Below are 20,499 nucleotides of genomic sequence, written 5' to 3'. Positions count from 1 at the left end.
TGTATGTTTCCTTCTGTGTGAAAGGGAGAGTGGCAGCTGACCCATCAGCACTGTAAAGAGATGCTGGCTGTCTGGCTGGTGTGTTGTCGGTCGCTTGAAGGGCCTGACCACGTATTGTGGCTGGTCTATGTTGTGAGGATCAGCCATTGACCTCCTGCTTGATGGGAGAGGTACTTCTGGCCCCAAATTTTTTTATGACAAGTTCTTAGTTAAGCGTATTTTGATTAGCAGTGTCAGAAGTGAGTCAGTCCATTAATGTGCCTCCTCAAGATGGTGGAGCTCCCTTAGGGAACTAAGGCACAAATTATCTTCAACGGGCTCAATTATCCCAGATGATCATTAGTGGCAGGCAGGGAAAGGAAAATTAGGTTATATGAATGGGAAAAAAGTTGCTCCAGTAGAAAGTGATCCAAGCTATAAATAGTAGGAATCTGAAAATCTAACTATGAAATCAAGAAATTTGCACTCATTGAAATCTCACAGCATGCAGTGGATTTCCATTCTTTAGCAAAGCCAAACAAGGGTGTTGTGGCTTTAACCTACTCTCAAGTAGGAAACTTTCCTCAATGGTATAAGTTGCAATAGGATGTCTCTCATACTTGACAGGGTGTGTTGAACCATACCAACCCTTATGCTACATTGGCAAACGAGTCAGAAGAAATGGATCGTCACACTCTTCAAGCAAAAGGTATTCTTAAGGTGTAGCAGCCTTCGAGAAACGGCTTCAAATTACATGAATTCCTGATTACCATACTGGATTGAACCAATAGGATGAGCATGACAAGCTACGAGTATTGGCTCTTGACCTTCCAAGCTCTCTTTTAGATGTATAATTACATTCACAGTGAAAATAGCAGGAGCCAACCTGATGCAGTTAAGGGTGTCCAATCTAACTAATTGAGCCTCGGAAGACTTTCTTTTGAACCACGGTTGGGTTCTTTGGGCCTTGGGCTTGTTATTTTTGGGTTTATTGATGTAATGGGCATAATTTATAAGCTCATAGAGTGGGGGTAAAGTTAGTACACAGGATTAGTAGCTAAGTGAATTGTTTGAGTTATATTAGAATACTTTTTAGGTAAATAGAGTTCTGTTTTGAGTTTATTTACTCTATTGACTCTGCGAGTGTGGACAGGAGTCCTTCTATGAGTCAATTTAGGAATTTTAGAAGTCTTTGTATACATATTACATAATACACACCCCATCAATTAGAGACGATTTGAGTAAAGAATATGAGTTTTTCTTTAAGAGTTTTGGTGTTGTTGAGCAATGCATACTGGATTGGTATCCCATACCTGATTACTTCTCTTTTGTTCTCTTCTTTACTCTTCTTCCTCCCAAATAGATTGATCTCATCTCTTTTACCTCTCCCCTTCCATCGATCTGATTTCTTCACTTAACAACACAATTGCTTCATTTATCTCAGATATGATCACAGATTTGATCATTGGACCTAATTGCATCTGAGATCCATAATATGGATTTTAGACTGCATTATTTGGTATCAAAGCCAAACCTGGCCATGAAAAGCTATGTTTACAAGACCAGAGTTCGTTTGCCCAACAAAAAAAACTGCTATTTATTCATAGATGAAGGGCAAAGTGAAAATTCCGTCTCACATTCTGTGGTGGATATGTTAAAAAAACACCAATGAGATCATCTTTGAGTCAGAGGATGATGTTTTCCTCAAATTTTCAATTTCCCCTAGTTTAAGATATTTGAATCCTCCAAATGCATCATTAAAATGGGTCAAGAGTGATTGGAAGCACAAAGTGGCATCGTTGATCGCAACAAATATTTGTGTACCCTAAAGCCTTCTCATCTATGGTAGGTGTTTGCTCTTCGAGGACTGGTTGATGAAGTTTGCTCGAAGACAAAAGAGACAACATTAGCAATCCAGCCACAAGAAGAACCACAAGTAATGCCAAAGGTTGGCAAAAAGATTGTGGTTCATGATGTGGATACAACCCAACCTGTTCAATCCCTTTGCAAAGAACATGAGATTGAAGCTGAGGGTTTGATCAACGGTCTGATTGAAGATGTGGAGCCCGAAGAACAAATTCCAATCGAAGAGACGCAACTTGCCATTGTTCATAAGGAGATCGAGACAGTAGACTTTCTTCTTCCTCCACAAATCTTGGAAGTAATAAAACCAGTTGTTGCTGATTTTTATGAGAAACACTAGATCACCATCAAGTCAAAGCAAGTGTTTGACGATATTGATCGAGTGTCTTGATTCTCCCCAACTATAAAATTCAAGGACAAGTTTTTTCCAACACCGGGAGAATTGATGCAGTTAAGGGTGTCCAATCGGGCCAATTGGGACTCAAAAGACCTTATTTTGGCACAGTGTTGGGTTCTATGGGCCTTGGGCTTGTTATTTTTGGGTTTATTAATGTAATGGGCCTAATTTATAAGCTCATAAAGTGGGGGCAAAGTTACTGCACGGAATTAGAAGTTTAGTGTTTGAGTTAGATTAGAATACTTCATAGCTAAATAGAGTTCTATGTTGAGTTTATTTACTGAATTCAGTGTATGAATGTGATTAGGAGTTCTTTTATGAGTCAATTTTGGAATTGTAGAAGGTATTATATATCTAATACACCCCATCAATTAGAGATGATTTGAGTAAAGAATATGAAAATTTTAAAAGAGTATTGGTGTTGTTGAGCAGTGCATAAGGGATTGGTATCGCACACCTGATTTCTTCTCTTCTCTCCTCGCTTCTTCCTCCCAAAAAAAATTTGATCTCATCTCTTTTCCCTCACCTTCCATCAATCTGATTTCCTCCCTTAACAATGCAGTTGCCTCATTTATCTCAGAACTAAACACAGAATTGATCATTGGGCTAGCTTGCACCTGAGAGATCCATAATATGGATTTTCAAACTGCATTACAACATATGTCTACTAACACAGTCGCTCCAAAAGGTCTGCCCGACCAACTTAGAGAGGGCTTAGGACTAGTTAGTTGAAGGAGTGAACGAGGTTGTGGCAATGGGAGCCAGATAGTCCAACCATTAACAATGACAATATGACAAGGATAAGCTGAAATTTTATCATCGTAGCTGCACTCAGCATACCAAGGCTTGGTCTTGGGATTTACATGGCAGACATCGACGTGTTTCCTCAAGTGTAATGTAGTCAAAGGGGACCTTGTTTGATCTTTTTCTGCAAGCCTAAGGGCAAACAGTCTTTCACTAGTAAAATATATATCTTCTGGGAGGCACACAACTATTCTATATTTCTTGCCTATTCATCTTCTTCCCTCCCCTCTACCAAAAAGTTAGTATGTACGCATGGCCCTTAGCTCGGGAGGTGCATAAGAATATATTTGTTGGCAGGCCTGGATGTAAGCCCTTATATGTATATGTGGAGTCCTATGAGGCAATAAAATAGTGGCAAGGGCTGTGCCTATTTAAAATCCACTCACCCATGCAAACAGGCATGCTGTGAGAGTACTGCAAATACAAAGTAGTAAAGCACACAGAAGCCTTTGTGTGCTGACTGCATGTGCTTTTCAATTTAGTTCCTGAGTCTAAGGTTTCTTGAAACAATGGAAAGGTAGGAATATTGGGCTTGCTTTATCAGGATTATAAAGTATCAGTGAGATCTCTTCATTCAACAATAAAAGTATTCAGGCATTAAAATAACATTTCAGAAGTTCTGCATCAACGGGAATGAAGATAGCTATTGGAGGAGAGAAAAGTGGATTTTCGACTTGATGAGGATCTCAGACCCCAGATTAGCATACCAACTGGAGATTTGGTGTTTACCAAAAATCTGTTCAAAATGTCCCAAACTGGCTCCTTAGCAGTGTTAGGGATATTGGAGCTGCAACAGTTTGTCCTTCAAAAAAAAATTCTGAGGAGGAAACTACAGACTTATTCATAGTAACTGACAAAAGGAATAAAGGGAAGAGGGATTCAATAGAACGTCAGGTACCATAGCTTACAAAAAGGCTAAAGAAATAAGAAAGCTTAAATTAGGAGTTAAACACAAGGGGTTAGTTTTGCTTAAATCATTAAGTAAAAAAAAATTTATTGCAAAATGCAGGGCTAAACTGTATGAACAGAAGAATGGGGTTCAGCACAGGAACAGAAGTTGGGTAGCATTGAGGAACATGATTAGGCTTAATAAGAGTGAAGGTAACACAAATGTCAGGCAGAAAACAGTTCTATGAGACTTGAAGAGGGAACAAATTTACTGGAAAGCCAAGATCAGGAGTGCAGTGTTTGGTGGATAGGATATGGTCCCGAGCTTTCTTAATAATGCGACCAGTGCTAGTAAGAAGGCTAACAAAATTTCCACGACCAAATGGTTAGATAATAAGGGAGGAGAGTTCTAAAGACTTCCTGAATTTTTGCATAACAGAAAAAAGGAACTTTTGACAAGGATTAGAAGTAATTAATCAAACAAAATAAACGAATCCTCTTATAAAACTATGATGATGCTATGCATTCCGCATAAAACAGCATAGAAAAAAGATGATTACAGTAAATTTATTTTAGTCAATTAAAAGAAATAAAGAGAGAACAATTTTATTTTTTTTTAAATTTTGATTTTTACTTGATGCAATTGAATTTGGGCATACTTTACTGGACAATCAGTCTCCAATGCATGCAATAATCATGTTCACCTTCAATGGATATGCCCTAGATATAGTAGAATGGAGGAACTGTAATTGGCATAAGGCCTTGTTGAATTGAGTTACATAGCAGATAAAGAAGAAGAAATCATAGACTTATATTACGAAATTGGACTCCATACATCGCCTAATTGAATAAATATCAATCGCCGGTAAACATGCATATAATCAGAATGTGGCAAAACATAACAAGTACAGGTGCACACTAGAAATCTTATCGGTTTCTTTAATCCAATCAACTTTCAATATTAGTGGCTAAAACTAGGAGACCAAACGAAAGCACAACAACAACACCTACAATATAGAAGAGGAAAAAAAAATCGAAAAGGAAAAGAGAGAAACAGAAAGAAACACTCACGCTCTTTTCCCGCTACCACTTCCATGTCTTGGTTTTTCATCTTCGTCTACTTCTCCTTCTGCATCTTCATCTTCTTCTTCAGAATCGGAACCACTATTCTCTTCGGATTTTATTTTCCGCTTACCGTCATTGTCTGCTCCTGCATTTCCTTCCTCTTCATCCTCTTCTTCTTCTTCTTCATCTACTTCCTCAGTTTTCTCGAGTTGGCTTTGTAGAAAAAGGTCGACTTGCTCTCTAATGAATGATTTCTTTTCCGATAAATCGATTCCAAAATCTTCTTCAAGCTTCCGACGCACGATAGCAGTGGTGGTGGTGGTAAGGTCCGAAGTTCGAAGAAATTCCTGAAGCCTTCCGACAAGCTCCGAGTCGGACACCATTGTTCTGCAAATCCTTTCTCTCTCTCTCTCTCTCTCTCTCTCTCTCGTTCGCTTCGCTTCGCTAGATAGTAGAAGGAGTATTATTTGTCAATTTCTGAGAAAAGTTATTTTCTTCTATCGTGATTTGTGATATGGGGATTCTGGGCTCAGATGGACTAATGAGGAAAGGACGAATTTAACGAGGTGAGTCTAGAGCGTGCGACGGAGTCGCGCAGGGAGGACATTTGTGGTAATATAGAAAATGTAGTAGACCCGTTTCTCGTTTTCCTGAAAGTGAGACTTTCCTGTCTCTTTAACACCTGTTCTTGTCACTTGGCGGAATTACCCTTGCTATCCCTTTCAACTATAAGGCTGCGTTTGGTAACGGTCTGAACAAAGAACGCCCGTTCTTGACTAAGAACGTTCTTTTGCGTTCTTCGTCTGGAACGGCGTTCTGAGACCAAAAATAACCATTTGGTAACGTTCTCAAGAACGCTGTTCAGAACGGAAATGGTGTTTGGTAAAATTTGTTCAGAACAGTTTTGATGTTAATTACAATAATGCCATCCTTACCTCAAAATACATGTTTCTCTACAAACATAAATTAAAATTGTCTCATAAGTTCCTTATTTAACATAGATTAAAATATCTAATAAATTCCTAAACTTAACATAATTTAAAATATGTCTATAATTAAAATATGTCAACTTATAGTTAATTAAAGTCATTAAATTACAACTTTGACAACCTCTCTCATGATTTAATTTTCTTCTTTCTTCAAGTCTAACTTGGTAAGACCTTTAAGGATGTCTTTGAACATCTTGGCATGATTCTCCGAGGATGTAATTGCACTCTTGCAATAACCTTTCAGAAATTTCGAAGAAGACGGAGCGGATACAGCTGTTGAGCCTGAGGGACAAACCACTGATACATTAGTCTGTTGGCTAGAAGATGAGGTCATGCCTTCTTCTATCCATTGAAAAAATTCACATCCGCAATTATCACTCTATAAAATCCAACAGAAGTTACATAAACAAGCCATAGTTTGGTCAAACATATACAAAAGAAACTCATTCAAATCACATTCTTGCATTGTCTCTCTGATTGAATATCTAGTTTGGTCAAACAAATACAAAAGAAACTCATGTAAGTTGCGCCATCCTACAACTTATGGCCAATTCATTTGCAATGTTTATCCGCAATCCATTCATGATTCTTGCACTCTCTCTCTGATTGAGAGTAGACATAGATGTATCATAAGGCAAGTGTACAGGATTCAGTGGATCTATGACTACTTTGTCATCAGCACTTAAACCAGCAAATATTTTGTCTGCCTCTTGTTCGTCACGAATAAAATTATGCAACCCACAACAGGCCATCACAATGTAAGTCTGATCTCTGATTGAGTAACTAGTCATATGTCTTAATATTCTAAACCTATTTTTCAGAACCCCAAATGTACGCTCAATTACATTCCGAAGTGAGGAATGTCTGTAGTTGAACAGCTCTTTAGCAGTCTTTGGGTTTCTCCCAGCTCCCTTGTAGTCTGGAATATGGTACCTCTCACCTCGAAATGGAGTTAAGTAACCAACTTGACTTGCATACCCAGAGTCTACAACATAATATTTTCCTACACATACAAACCATTGTAAGGAAAAACTCAACTTTACCAATAAGTACTTCATATATCAGTAGAATTAAATGGGTTTTACCTTCAGGTGGATGTGGGAACTGTATATATTTTTTTGAAATCGGGTCGTCGATCAATTTGGAAATAGAATCTGGCTCCGGTCCTGACCCATCTTGACTGGGTCAAACCATGGGTTCGAAAAATCGAAAAACCAATGAAAAAATGAGAGAAAAAGCATACCTGCAAATACAAGTAATGTTTGGCTCAATAGTATGGGGTTTAGGAATGTCAACCTTAGCCCAAACCGGTGAAACTGGTCTGAAACTCTGAACTGAATCGATCCTTGTTGGATTGGCTTTGGGTTGGAGTATTGCACATCTGAAATCAAATCGAAACCGATTTGACTTGTAATCGAAACTGAAAACAGGTGGAAAATAATGTATCAAATAAAAAAAATTGAAACCAAACCGACATAACCAGATAAGAACCTTATACCAGTCCAAAACTCATTAAAAACGTATTTTTTCCATAATCTTGCATACATATATTTGTCAAACCGAATTCAAACCTGGCTGAACCGAAACCAACCCGAAACTAAGCTAAAGGTTTCCTTAATGGGTTGGTTTTTTATTCATCCTTACCACACTGACACCAATTCAGCTGAAACCAAAGGATTAACGGACTTGACTCCTCTCAGGTTCTCTGCCCGGTCAGGTTCATAGGTTCCTCTCATGGGGGATCAGAAATGATGACCTCACCCCCTGCCCGAACACACTACCCAGGTGGGGTGAGGTCGTCATTTCCACCCTCCCTATGAGAGGAACCTACGAACCTGACCGGGCAGGGAACCTGAGAGGAGAAAAATTCACGATTAACACCCTTAATATGGGTAGTATTTCTTACCAAAATGCAAATTGTGGTCATATTTTAAAGGGGAAGGGATTCATGCATGATCACATGAATCCCATCAACGCTTCGTCAAATAGAGATATCTTCTGTAATATCTCTATTTCCTTTTATGGACCTACCTTGTATAGATTCATTCTTTGTATTTAAATTCTTCTAAATAAAATCTATAAAAATTTTTAAGCATGAAATCGATGCTTGATCACATGGTCTCTACACCAGCGTCTGGGCCAATTTAGGAGGAAGGGGGAAATTAACATATAAGTAGATGATGTGTGTGTAGGGTGTTAAAGTGTTTGGTTTGTTTGGTTCGATTTCAGGTTTTTTTTTTTTTTTTTTTTACTTTGAAATTTTTTACATATACTTGGTTAGACCGAAACTGATCCAATAAGGTGTTCAGTCTAAAAAAATAAAACCAAAACCGCTAGCTATCGATCCAATCAGTTTTGATCGATTATCAATTTCTTTTAATGGTCTGTTTTTGGGTGTTTTTCTTTCTTTCAATTTGCTTCAAATGATCGATTTTGATCAGTCTCATAGGTTGCTCCGATCGATTTCAATCTTGTAACAATTTCTAGAAAACAAAGTCAATATCAAAATGATAAAGAATTTGATCCATCAATTTCAATTTATTCCTTGTTAAACATCTCTATCCATATATATGTTTGTGTTGATCATAAGAACATGACCCACCAGGCCCGAAGGCGTTGCGTGCTTGTGTATGTCAAGCACCTAGATACGTATTAACAGTGGACACCACAAGTGTAAGGAAATACAAAACCCAAATCCCCACCGTGAAGCAACTTCTCCAAGGTATACCTCATCAACACTCAATCTCTTTTTTCCACGTGAAGCCATCAACACTCAACCTATTACATGCCATAAGAAACCCAACCCTTAAGGCTTTGACAAAGCAGAACTTGTGATGTGTGTTGTGTATATCCGCTATTCCACGAGCCTAGAAGTCGGTTAACTTTTTGGAATTGGTGTGTAGTTTGTATGATTACACTTTCATCAAAAAAAGTTGTGATGTGTGCTCTGGGTGCATGGGTTTAGTCCCACATCGAGTGTGTGTATGTGTGGTGTATTATGTATATCTGTCATTCCACGGTCTTAAAAATCGATTAACCTTTTGGGATTGGTGTGTGGTTTGTTTGATTGTTGAGTATCTTATTCAAAGCAAAAGGCAGATGGCAATGCTCCATGAAGTTATGCATTTTAAGAAATCAAATCGAAGGCAGCCTTAGTCTTCCACCTACAATTAAAAACATCCAGACCCATTATTTATTTAATGTATATTTGTTGTTTTATTTTCTGAACTTCAACATTTTGTGGGCCTTAGGGACCCACCCCCAAGATCTCAACTTTAAATCATAGTTAAAGAGAATGAACAATAGTTTGAAAGCATTAGGGAATCGTATAGTAGATCTTGAAATTAAAGTTTCATTAGGTATGATTTATTGAAATGCATTATTGACCTAGAATGCATACCAAATGTAGCATATAGCGGATTGGGGTTTCCATTTTAACCTCGAACAATCACTACAAATTTCTTTATTTTTTTGTTTATTAATTAAAGAAAAATGTGTTTGCTGATCCATAACATCTTCTTAATATTTTGGATCATAAGCTACTAAATATTATTACTCATTATGGTTCCATTATAAAAATGTAAAAGCATAAACCCCATTTCGGATGAATTAAAGGACAATAAAGGGCAATTAAATATTGTTTTTTTTAACAAAAACTCGTATAATTATGATTATATAATTAAAATAAATTAGGGCAAGATATTGTTGTCTGACCATGTAGCCCCTACACCAACACGGGAATCAACATAGATGCAATTATTGATTTCATGGGGGCCATGTTGGTACCTTCAGGCGATCAAGAGCCACACAACCAGGTAGTGTTCTTCTTTCCAATAAAATATGAACAATGTGATAATTAAAACCTTGGGAGATGTATGGTAGTTTATCTAGAAGACAATAGGTGGTAGAACCTAATATCTGCCCATGGCAAATTAGGTAGATCCAACTTTTGTGTAAAAGTAGGTCCCCTAATACTCTAACTACCAATCAAGTTTGGTCATATGGTAATTCAAAGTTTTGTAGATTAGTTAATTTTTAGAGAAAGAAAAAAAAAAAAAAAACAAATAACTTAAAAATGGGGAAAGATGACAACACATGCAAATAAATGATTGAGTTTTGCTATGAAATTTGGCATATGACCAATCAAAATCAAATATTTCCTATTCAAAAATAATATTTGTCAAATCATAATGTGGTACCGTAAATGGTGAATCCATGAAGACTTCTATTGGTGGATTGACCACAAGAATTTTTACCTTAAAAGTTTTTAAATGGATTCTTAACACTCATAATATTTTTTTATTGAATCACATTAGTTAGGTTAAAAAGTGAAATAAAATTTAATTACTATATTTAATAGATATTTATATTCGAGAAAATTGTTTTTTTAATAAATGTAATTTTTTTAGTTGATAATAAATTTTAAATTAGTTGCAAAATATTATTGCTAATGTTAGAGTTTTTATTTTTTCCATTTTATTTTCTTTCTCAAAACATTACGACCTAACTCTAGGCTTCTAGCAATGAGGTAAGATAGCGTGCCAAGAGTTTAGAACCATGAGTCCATGACTTGGAACATGAATGGGTTGGGTTTTGAATCCCATGGGCTTACCAAGGGTTTAAAATATTTTACCCTTTTATAAATAACAAAATATTTCGCCCATTTAAATTGTACCAAGGCATAGGTTTGATTCTTTAGGCTTTGTTTTGTGAATTTTTATCTTATGCAGTTACTGCATGGTGCAGTACTGCATCGTGCGGCAACTACAGAGGCCATGTCCACCATGTGGGGTCCGCTGTGCCACATGACCTCTGCTGCGCCGCATGATGCACTACTGTACCGTGCAGTTACAGGAGAGGATAACGATTATTGTTTTGTTGGTGGGAAAGTTTGAGATAGTTGAAGGTGGGTAGAGAAGAAGAAGCAAAGGAAATTCCCAAAAGTTCCCACAAATTTCCCTCACTAAAGTGAAGGATGGCAAATTTGTTGTCATAGCAAAGTAAATACTTTACAGAGAATTGAAAATTGTTTTTTTAATAAATTTAAATTTTTTAGTTGATAATAAATTTTAAATTAGTTGCAAAATATTATTGCTAATGTTAGAGTTTTTATTTTTTTCCATTTTATTTTCTTTCTCAAAACATTACAACGTAACTCTAGGCTTCTAGCAATGAGGTAAGATAGAGTGCCAAGAGTTTGGAACCATGAGTCCATGACTTGGAACATGAATGGGTTGGGTTTTGAATCCCATGGGCTTACCAAGGGTTTAAAATATTTTACCCTTTTTTTAAGTAACGAAATATTTCGCTCATTTAAATTGTACCAAGGCATAGGTTTGATTCTTTAGGCTTTGTTTTGTGAATTTTTAACCTATGCAGTTACTGCACGGTGCAGTACTGCATCGTGCGGCAGTTACAGAGGTTATGTCCACCATGTGGGGCCCGCTGTGCCACATGACTTCTGCTGCGCCGCATGATGCAGTACTGCACCGTGCAATTACAGGAGAGGATAACGATTCTTGTTTTGTTGGTGGGAAAGTGTGAGACAGTTGAAGGTGGATAGAAAAGAAGAAGCAAAGGAAATTCCCAAAAGTTCCCACAAATTTCCCTCACTGGGGTGGCAAATTTGCTGTCATAGCAAAGTAAATACTTTACAGAGAATTGGAAATTTCTCAAGGAAAATGGGCTAACATACAATCTCATAAAAATGAGGATGGCATTGTCAAATCTTCTCAATAGCTCATCTCTCTCCTTCCAAATTTGCTTCACCATCCACAGTTAAAATAGATTTTTAGTAGCCTGGGCATCTCCATTGGCAAAGTTTAGCAAGGATTGTTCAAAGAGATTGAGCTTTTGTGGTGCAAATGTTTGAAAAAGGTTTAAGGTTATGTGCAATAGTTTGAGCAGGATATGTGCACAATCTCAAATTTTATTTAACAATTGGAGAAATGATCTCTCTGGGTAAGTGTACCCCCTGCCCCAGACACATGGGGGCAAAATGACAGCCCTACCCCTCATGAAAGGTCATAAAGACTTCCCTATTGCTGTTGTTGTGCGCTCTTCAATTGCCCGCCTCATATGCACAGGGGCCATGCTCCCCCACAAAGAACTCTTGCCGGTCTTAACTATTTTTGTTTTTTGTACAAATCTTTTCTCCAAATATGCTTTATGATATTTTGGCATAAATTTCATGTAACTAGGTGAATAGAGAATCTCTTCTTCTACGGTGATTTTATGTTACAAGTGGACTCTTGGAACAATAAATCTCATCATTAACTCCAGTCCCTTACATTGATGAAGGTCGGTAATACCTTTTTTCGGTGTGATCATGGTTTGATATAATGTCTTTCATCATGAGTGGAGGAAAACTCCAATATTTTCATGGAGACACGAGAGATTGGATAAGAATTCACCAAAAAAAAATCCAATTCAATTTTCTTTAGAAGTGGCCGGGGAATTGTATTTTAGTCATCTGCACGCACACGCACACATACACACACACACACACTCAGACAGAGAGAGTGAGATTCCATTTGCAATTAATTATCTCTAGGAAAATCGAGGCATTGATACGTTTTAGGGAAAAAGAACCTTGAAAGGCAGTGTGGCACGAAATAACAACCCCATCCCTTTTGATGCTTTCACGTATGCTCCTATTGCCCGTTGTGTTGCCGCAACTCGCAAGGGCCACACTGCCTTTTGTTATTGGTGAAGCTTGATCTTAGCCCAGAAAGCGTAGTAAGGATCGGATCTTTGGAGGGTCATTTCGGCCTCGAAACGAGCTCGAATGGCCTAAAAGGCGGATACATCATCGCCTATGGCGATACGTTGTGTAGAGCTCGTCTAGACCTTCAAAACAATATGTATTTCGACATATGTTTAGTTTTGATCCGATCTTGACTATTTGGTCATTTTTTAGTTCTAGGGGTATTTCTGTACTTTTCTAGGTTAAGGCTTTTCTATAAAGTGTCTTTGTCTCATTGAAATAAGGGTGGAGACATTTGAGGGTTTGTAAGTTGCTTCAGAGAAATAGTGAAACTGTTCTATCACCGACCGTGGACGTAGCGTACCTTCTTGGGGGTAAACCACATAAATCTTTGGTGTTGTGTGCTTTTTTTCTTTCTTTTTACGTTTTCTTTTACAATATCCCATTTCTAGGCGTTGTTTTCTTAACACCTTTCAGGGAACCCTCTCCTTTTTTTATTTATTTTTCTAGATTAACTTTAAACAATTTCCTTGTCCAATAAAACATGTATGGGGAAACATGTAATTTTCTTCACATCAATGTACTTTTTCTCGTATGTCTAGCCGGCACTACTTCTATTTTTTTTTATCCCAAATATTACCTGGGACCCGGGGTGGCCAGCACTACTTCTACTGCCAAATAACCAAGGATTTACTTAACAGTATCGGTATTGGTATAAGTCGTCGCCAATACCGATATCGATAGAAATCAACTGTATCAGACCAGATCGGACACCCTCAAGGCCTTAAGATTTCAATACTGGTTTTTTGCTATTTTGCCCTCGATATTATTTTTGTAAACGGATCCAAAAAATAAACAGACCCTTCACAGTCCGATCGCCACTTCTTTGCCAACAGGTATACACGCTAATATGAGGATAGTTTAATGAGATTGACTTTCAAATATAAAAAGCTTCTAGATTAAGGTGGAACTTGGCAAGAAATATTGCAGAATCAGATTAGAATCTGAATTTGGATAAGAGAATATCCAATTCAACAATGTTTTTAAAATGTACAAGTTGTCTTAATTATAATCTTGGTAAATAATTTTAATGGGTTAAGTTTCCCTCACACCAATGTGCGGTATATTTTCTCACATGAATTTTTTTTTTAAATTTTTATTCTCTTTCCCTTATCATGTGGATATCATATGAATGATAACGCACACCACCATCACCATTGGTGTGTCATGGAAGATTATCCACAGTAGCAGTATGGCGAACCCTCTTCCTAATTTATAAAGGAAAAATGTTCTTTGAGTATGCTAATTGCTAGTAGTATGTCTCTTTCCTTTTCACAGGAAATGACCTCACTGCCTTCTTATATACAGTACCATTTTGTTTTAGTATGCTTCCCTATACCACTTGATATGGGCTTATTTCGCCCAAATAATAGTCTAGGCTTAGTCTAACCTGAACTAAGCCTAGTATGATTTATAGCCTGTGATCTTGATCCCATCGCAATCACCCCTTCAAATATACTAGCCATGGCTATGCGGCTTAGGCTAACACATTGAGATAAATTGTTTGACACTTTTTTCTTTGGAATAAGTTTTCCTCTACCCAAATCTATTGGCGATGTAACCATGTGATTGGACTTTTGTGTCTTCATTAACTCATAGTCCCTGTTGCGGATGGTCAAAACTACTCCGTGGTATAGGTATCTTTTTCTAGGTGCCGGTTATTACGACAATGTGGAAGCTAAAAGTTCCTACCTAAACTTACAATCAAATGTCAAAATCATTACCTTATAACGTTTTCAATCCAAATAATTCTGACTTTTCCACTTATGTTTGGAAAATTATCTTAAAAATAAGACTTTTTTAATAATATGAAATAAAAAAATAAATTAAAATGAAGAAGCCCAATACATCGCCACATGGCTGAGATAGATAATCAAATTTGACATATATATGATCTTTTGAAAAGATTTACAATTTATCCAACTGTTAAAATACCAAGTCATATTATTTGCATGATTAAAAAAATAACAAACAAACAGAAGGCATGTGAATTTTTTTATTTTTGATAAAAGCATATCTCCTTTCGAAATACAAAGTTAACAAATAAATAAATAAGGGGCAAGAATCATTGTTTGATTGTATAGCCTTGCACCAGCGTTGGGGCCAATGAGAGCACGTGCAGAGACATCAACATGAATGTAATTTTTAGATTTTATTGAGACGAAGTGGTAACTTTGCGCACTCCTGTGTTTGGTTGGAAGAATGATACGACTAGGTAGCGTTCTATTTTCCATAAATAAAACCACTTTCTATCTTTTTAGTGATATTTAAAAACCCACTTGACTTGCAAGTTGCCAGCTCTAGGTGGAAGGATGTTTAATTGAAACTTAAACTATAAAAATCTTAACAAAAAAAGATAGAATAGACAGACAACTTTGATTTGTGGAGCTAACACGAAAGAATATTATGATAATATAATAGAGATAAGAGGGAATCATGTGTAAATGACATTTTAGTTGTTCTTAACTTTTTAATGCTTGGGAACCTGATAGTAATAATTGGGTGAGCCTAATGTTTTTATATAAAACTTATCTTTACTTGTTTCTTCTTTGTTTGTTTGTTTGCACTTTTATACTTAACATTATATTTGGTAAAGTTTTGATGTAAACTTATATTGATATATTGAAAACCAACATGCTCTCCCGTAATACAAGTTTAGGGATACAATGTCAAAGCAGCTAAACAACTTTACGTCTAACTGGTCGTGAAAGACAAAATGATGTGGACATGAATATCCATCAATGCCTTTAATTATGTTGAGAATTAAAAGACTATTACCAAAAAAAAATAAAAGAATTAAGAGACTAAAAAGCTTTGTGAAAGATAGAGAATAATGGACATAATGAAATAATTTTAAAGTCCGTAATTTGTAAAAGTTAAATTATCAAAATGACCATGAAAATGGTAGAGTATCCAACGAAAATAAGTAATTTTATTACTGTAATCTCACAAAATGCAAAGATACATTTGTCAGTTTGGAATTGAATAAAGTGTATAACAAATGGTTGGTTAAATGCTTCTAGCCCCATTTCAAGCTTTAGAGTTTCATGCAACTTTTAGAGTGGGAGGAGTTGTTATTTATAAAAGGATAGAGGGTTCTTTGAGTAAGCAGCATATGAGAGCACACTATTGAGGAACAACAAAACGATTTCACACATAGGGAACAAAGAGATCATTCCATGTGAGGATCCGAGGAGATGGACAGAAAAAGAAGGTGTTAGTGTATACTCTCTAGTCAACTCAAAGAACCATTTCCCTAATAATAAGTTTTTTGAGAAACCTTCCGCTTCACAAGAAGAGTAAAGCAAGATCTTTCACTTGTACTCATCTACACGAGGGGGAGAAGATTCTATTATAAGGAAAAAAGAAAAAAAGAAAAAAGAAGAAGGAGTCAGAAGGTATAACCTAAACATGAACATGCTCCCTCACCCATTACAGATGGCTCAGTAATAACCTAAACATACTTCCCTCACATCGCTGATGGCTCAGTAATAACCTAAACATGATTCCTTCCCATCACAAATGATTCAGTATTAACTTGAACATGCCCCCCCCCTCCCCCCCCCCCCTCCCCCCCAAAAAAACAACAATGATAATAAATAAATAAATGGTAATATGTAACACAACTAACAAACTCATATATTTGTGGGTCTTGATAGTTTTAACATGATACACATGGTTATTTTAGGACAATTAAAATGTCAATGTCTTTTGAGTTTTTGAATCAAAAGTATTCGCCCTTAACAAGCAATGACTAGCTGATCTATAATCACCATTGAACGTTAGCGCAATAGTTAGATTGATGGGTGCGCATGTTAGCACGCTCATTTATATAAGGGACATTAACGTTTTTTCTTACTGCTACCACGGTACGATGGCATAGTAGCTTGATTGCTCAATGAGCGTTGAAGCTCAATCTTGAAAGGTAGATTAAAAACAATCTAATAGTTTGATTTCTACTTAATAACATTGAGCTTTTCTAGCTAAATGTATCGCTATTATGGGAAAAAGAAAGAAGGAAAAAGAGAGTAAATTATCCATTTTAGAAAAAAGTATATTGGTAATCAAAATTGGACCGAGTTTCCCTCCATCCACGGTAAATGGTATCCCATTCATCGATGGGCAGGAAAGGGTATCAGGAGGGTATTTTGGAACACACTAAAAGCCTAAGAGGGATTTTTGAACCTTAGGATAATGGGTGAACCGTCCTCTATGAGTGGAGGAAAAATTTGTCCATAAAAATTTGAGTTGCGAAAAAGCTTTTAGCTTTTTTTTCACGTGTTATCTATATCGACAATTTTTGCAAAGGTGTCAAGGCTCTCCGTGAACGTTTATTGTTCTTTAATATAAATTATCGCTATTAGCTGGTTCAGGTTCATTGTTTCTTCCTTTCCCTTGCATGTTCAATAACTCACAATGTTTCAATTCTGACATTTAGAAAACTTTAAAGTCCTTGCACGATTTGCATTACATGGTTTTGAAATCTTGCTATTCAGTCTTCATGAATGATGGTGATTCTTTTAGGTGTCATGAAGGCGTAGAAGAGTGAGAAATATAAATATAAATGGTACAAGCATAAGGTAAGTGTCCAAATCAATGATTTTGTAGAAGAAGGTTTTCCATATATACATGCAATTCATTATTGTTGTTGTTATGACCATTGTTCTTATTGTTACTATCTTTTTTTTGGGAGAATGTTCTCTGTGTCAGGGACGTAGGCTGCGCACTGACACATGGGGGTGGATGCAATGACCACCCTGTCCCCATGAGTGGCAGGCCTATGTGTTTAGGCACAGCCTGTGCTGTGGCACAGAGAACATGAGCCCATTTTTTTTATAGCCGTGTTGTGACTTTCTTTTTTTCTTCCTAATAATACGCTTGAGTTTCTTCTTTGCTTGCATATTTTTATATATTTAAGAACGAAATAGATCCTTGTAGTTTCAAACACCCATAAAATTTCTTTTTAATCATATATTTTTTTTCTTGATTATTGTTAGTGGAATTATCGTGCATACATTTCTAAGTTTTTGTTTTATTTTAAATTTTGAATTTTTTTTTTTTTTTTTAAATATTGTTTGGATGGCACGGAAGTGTTCAATAACAAACATCTCTCTCTCTCTCTCACACATAATATTGCTATTTTAATTCTTCTTGTGTTTTATTGATTTTCATAGATTAGTGGATCTCAAATCTCAATAGCTTCTATGCAATTCTCATTTTAGGCTATATTTAATTATTTTGTTGTAAATTTTTTTATGCAACTAATATTTTGCATAAAAATTTCCTCTATATAATTTTCTTATTTTTAAAATGAATTTTTTTACATTTTATATTAAAATAAACAATAAAAAAAATCCTATTTTACTGATTTTTTTTATTTTTATTTTTAATTTTCACCGCTTTACAAATATAAAGAAACGAAACCTATATATGTGAAAAGGAAAAAAGAACTCTGTGGGGGGAGCATGGCGCCTCTGCCTAGATGTAGAGGGAGATGAAATGACCACTTGCTGCCCTCATTCATGAAAGGTGGAAATGCCACTCCTTTTGATGCTTCTGTGCGTGCCCCTTGCGTGCGCAGTGGCCACGCTCCCCCATAGATATGCACTTGGTAGATCCTAATATGCAAACTAACCCTAATCTTACGAGGGGCTGGCCATTTTTGGATTTGTGTTTGATCTGATCTTGTGCGTTGAAATAGCATAAGAAACCAGTTTGAGCATGATACTCAACATCAGAATTTTGATAGGTCAAATTCTGCCTTTCGTACAACCCTACATGTATAGGTGTACTAGGGATGTAAATGAAACGGATTTGTCTCGGATGTGATCGGATCCAGAGATTCCTTGGCCGAATACGGATACCTCTAAACGGATTCGGATGTAGATTGAATTTGAATTTTCGACCATTTATTTACATCTCTGCCTTGTGTTACCCGGACCTACCTCCCCTTGGCGGATACAATTCACTCTCAATCCATATCTCTTAGATCATGATTCTATTTTCCTTCATATTCTATAATTTGTTGAATCTTAAAAAATCCTCATTACTTAATTTTTTATTATTAAATATTTGAATTTTTTTCTGAATGAATTTTTATCGGAGTATTCAGATATTTTTCTGAATATCTCTAAACGAATACAAATGCGGATTGAATTCAGATTTTCGGATATCCATTTAGATCCCTCGTGTACCTTTGTGTTGGTACACGATCACTTATCTTCATGCGTGACATTGTATTATTTCCCTTGCGAAAATTGTTTTATTCACGGTCATCGAACACGAGGCATCCCATGTAGATGGAATGGAGTCCAACTGGTGAACTTACTCTGCTGATTAAAACTGATACCACGTGAAGCTTTTTGTAACAACTCCTGATAAGGTGGAGTAAAAGTGCGTTACTGGGTCCCACCATACAATTAATTCTTTAATCTAATCTCAAAACCTAAGGTGAGTTCTGGCTTACAACCAAACAGAGGGTTGAACCATATGGTTCTGATTGACCCCAACTCAAATTTCCGTGGTCCGGCCAATTAGGGCACGATTGTGTGGTTCCAAACATCTACAAGCCTAGTGATCTTGGTTTCTGACCAATGTGGACTAAAACCCCTTCATTCCAAGTCATGGAACTACACTCAGTACATCACACGGTCACTTTTCCACATCTTATGCATGTAGGAATGTAAACGGATCGGATTCGGCTTAGATAGTGCTATATCTGCATCTGTATCTGATTAGCTCTCGAACAGATTCAGATAGTGCTAAACGGATACGGATACGAACACTGATACAGATCGGATATTTTATCCTTTTACATGTAAATATAACTTTTCGGATAGCTATAGCCTATCTATATCTGCATCCGTTTAGTTTTCAGACGGATTCAGATAGTACTAAATGGATACGAACACAGATATGAAAACGGATTTCGGCTATTCATTTACACCCCTATATGCATGTCTACCAAGTGGTATATTAGTTGCCCAAGTGGGTCCAACCCAACTAACACATGGAACCCATCTAATTAAGTCATCCTTGCTCTTCTTGATCAACCCTTAAGGGTGATCGAACTCGAACCAACAGTTTTGATTGTCTATTTGGATATGTATCTAGAGTTTCAAGAATTGGATCGATCGAATCAGGCAACCTTGATCTTGATTCCGACTAATCCAGAGTAATCGATCCATGCTGGGTTTCTAGGGTTCAAATCAATTCTAGTCGAGTTCGACTCAAACCAGGATCCAAGTTTAATAATCTTGTATATGCCTAATCAAGGTGGTCAGTGGATGGAGGTTGGATTAGATTCTCATACCAAAATCATTCTTGTACATCCTTAGACACAGACAGAATCCGCTCACTCTCTTGGATTCCTGTGCAGCATACAGAATGATTCTCGCACTAAAATCTGCCATGAGGGTGTCCTAAAATATAACTTTCCGCTCAAATTTTTTTGTTTTTTGTGATATCACACAAACCATACACCCTCGGACTCAACTCCTGTACGTCCAGCACCTTGCCTGGGCTGGCATGTGCAACGTCGGACACAGTGAGGCGTGAAAAGACCGCCTCACCTTTGCTCGAGCACCTTGCCTGAGCAAGGGTGAGGCAGTCTTTTCACGCCTCACCAAGTCCCGCGCTGCACATGCAGCCCGAGCACGGTGCTGGACAGAGAGTCCTTTTGGTACACCCTTCACCCAAATTATACATGTGATGGTGAAACTTCATGTGTATCATGCTTACAGCCGTCT

At 36.8% G+C, this 20,499-nt stretch overlaps 1 protein-coding gene across 3 annotated transcripts in view; it reads right to left on the bottom strand.

Moving 5' to 3' along the window:
* LOC122662475 (upstream activation factor subunit UAF30-like) overlaps positions 1 to 17,875 on the bottom strand; it is a 28,710-nt gene extending 10,835 nt beyond the window's left edge. For 2 of the 3 annotated variants that reach the window (XM_043858111.1, XM_043858112.1), the window contains exons 1-2: positions 17,858 to 17,875; positions 5,003 to 5,422 (exon numbers count right to left, since the gene is read on the bottom strand). In XM_043858111.1, the coding sequence (XP_043714046.1) occupies positions 5,003 to 5,379 (377 nt within the window). In that variant the 5' untranslated portion in view covers positions 5,380 to 5,422; positions 17,858 to 17,875. Of the gene's footprint in view, positions 1 to 5,002; positions 5,521 to 17,857 lie in introns of those variants that run through there. The other variant, XM_043858113.1, reaches the window with a different exon arrangement.
* Between the last annotated feature and the right edge of the window lie 2,624 nt (positions 17,876 to 20,499).

Source organism: Telopea speciosissima, chromosome 5, assembly GCF_018873765.1.
Source record: "Telopea speciosissima isolate NSW1024214 ecotype Mountain lineage chromosome 5, Tspe_v1, whole genome shotgun sequence".
NCBI classification, from domain to species: domain Eukaryota; kingdom Viridiplantae; phylum Streptophyta; class Magnoliopsida; order Proteales; family Proteaceae; genus Telopea; species Telopea speciosissima.
This window is presented reverse-complemented; position numbering and strand designations above follow the sequence as displayed.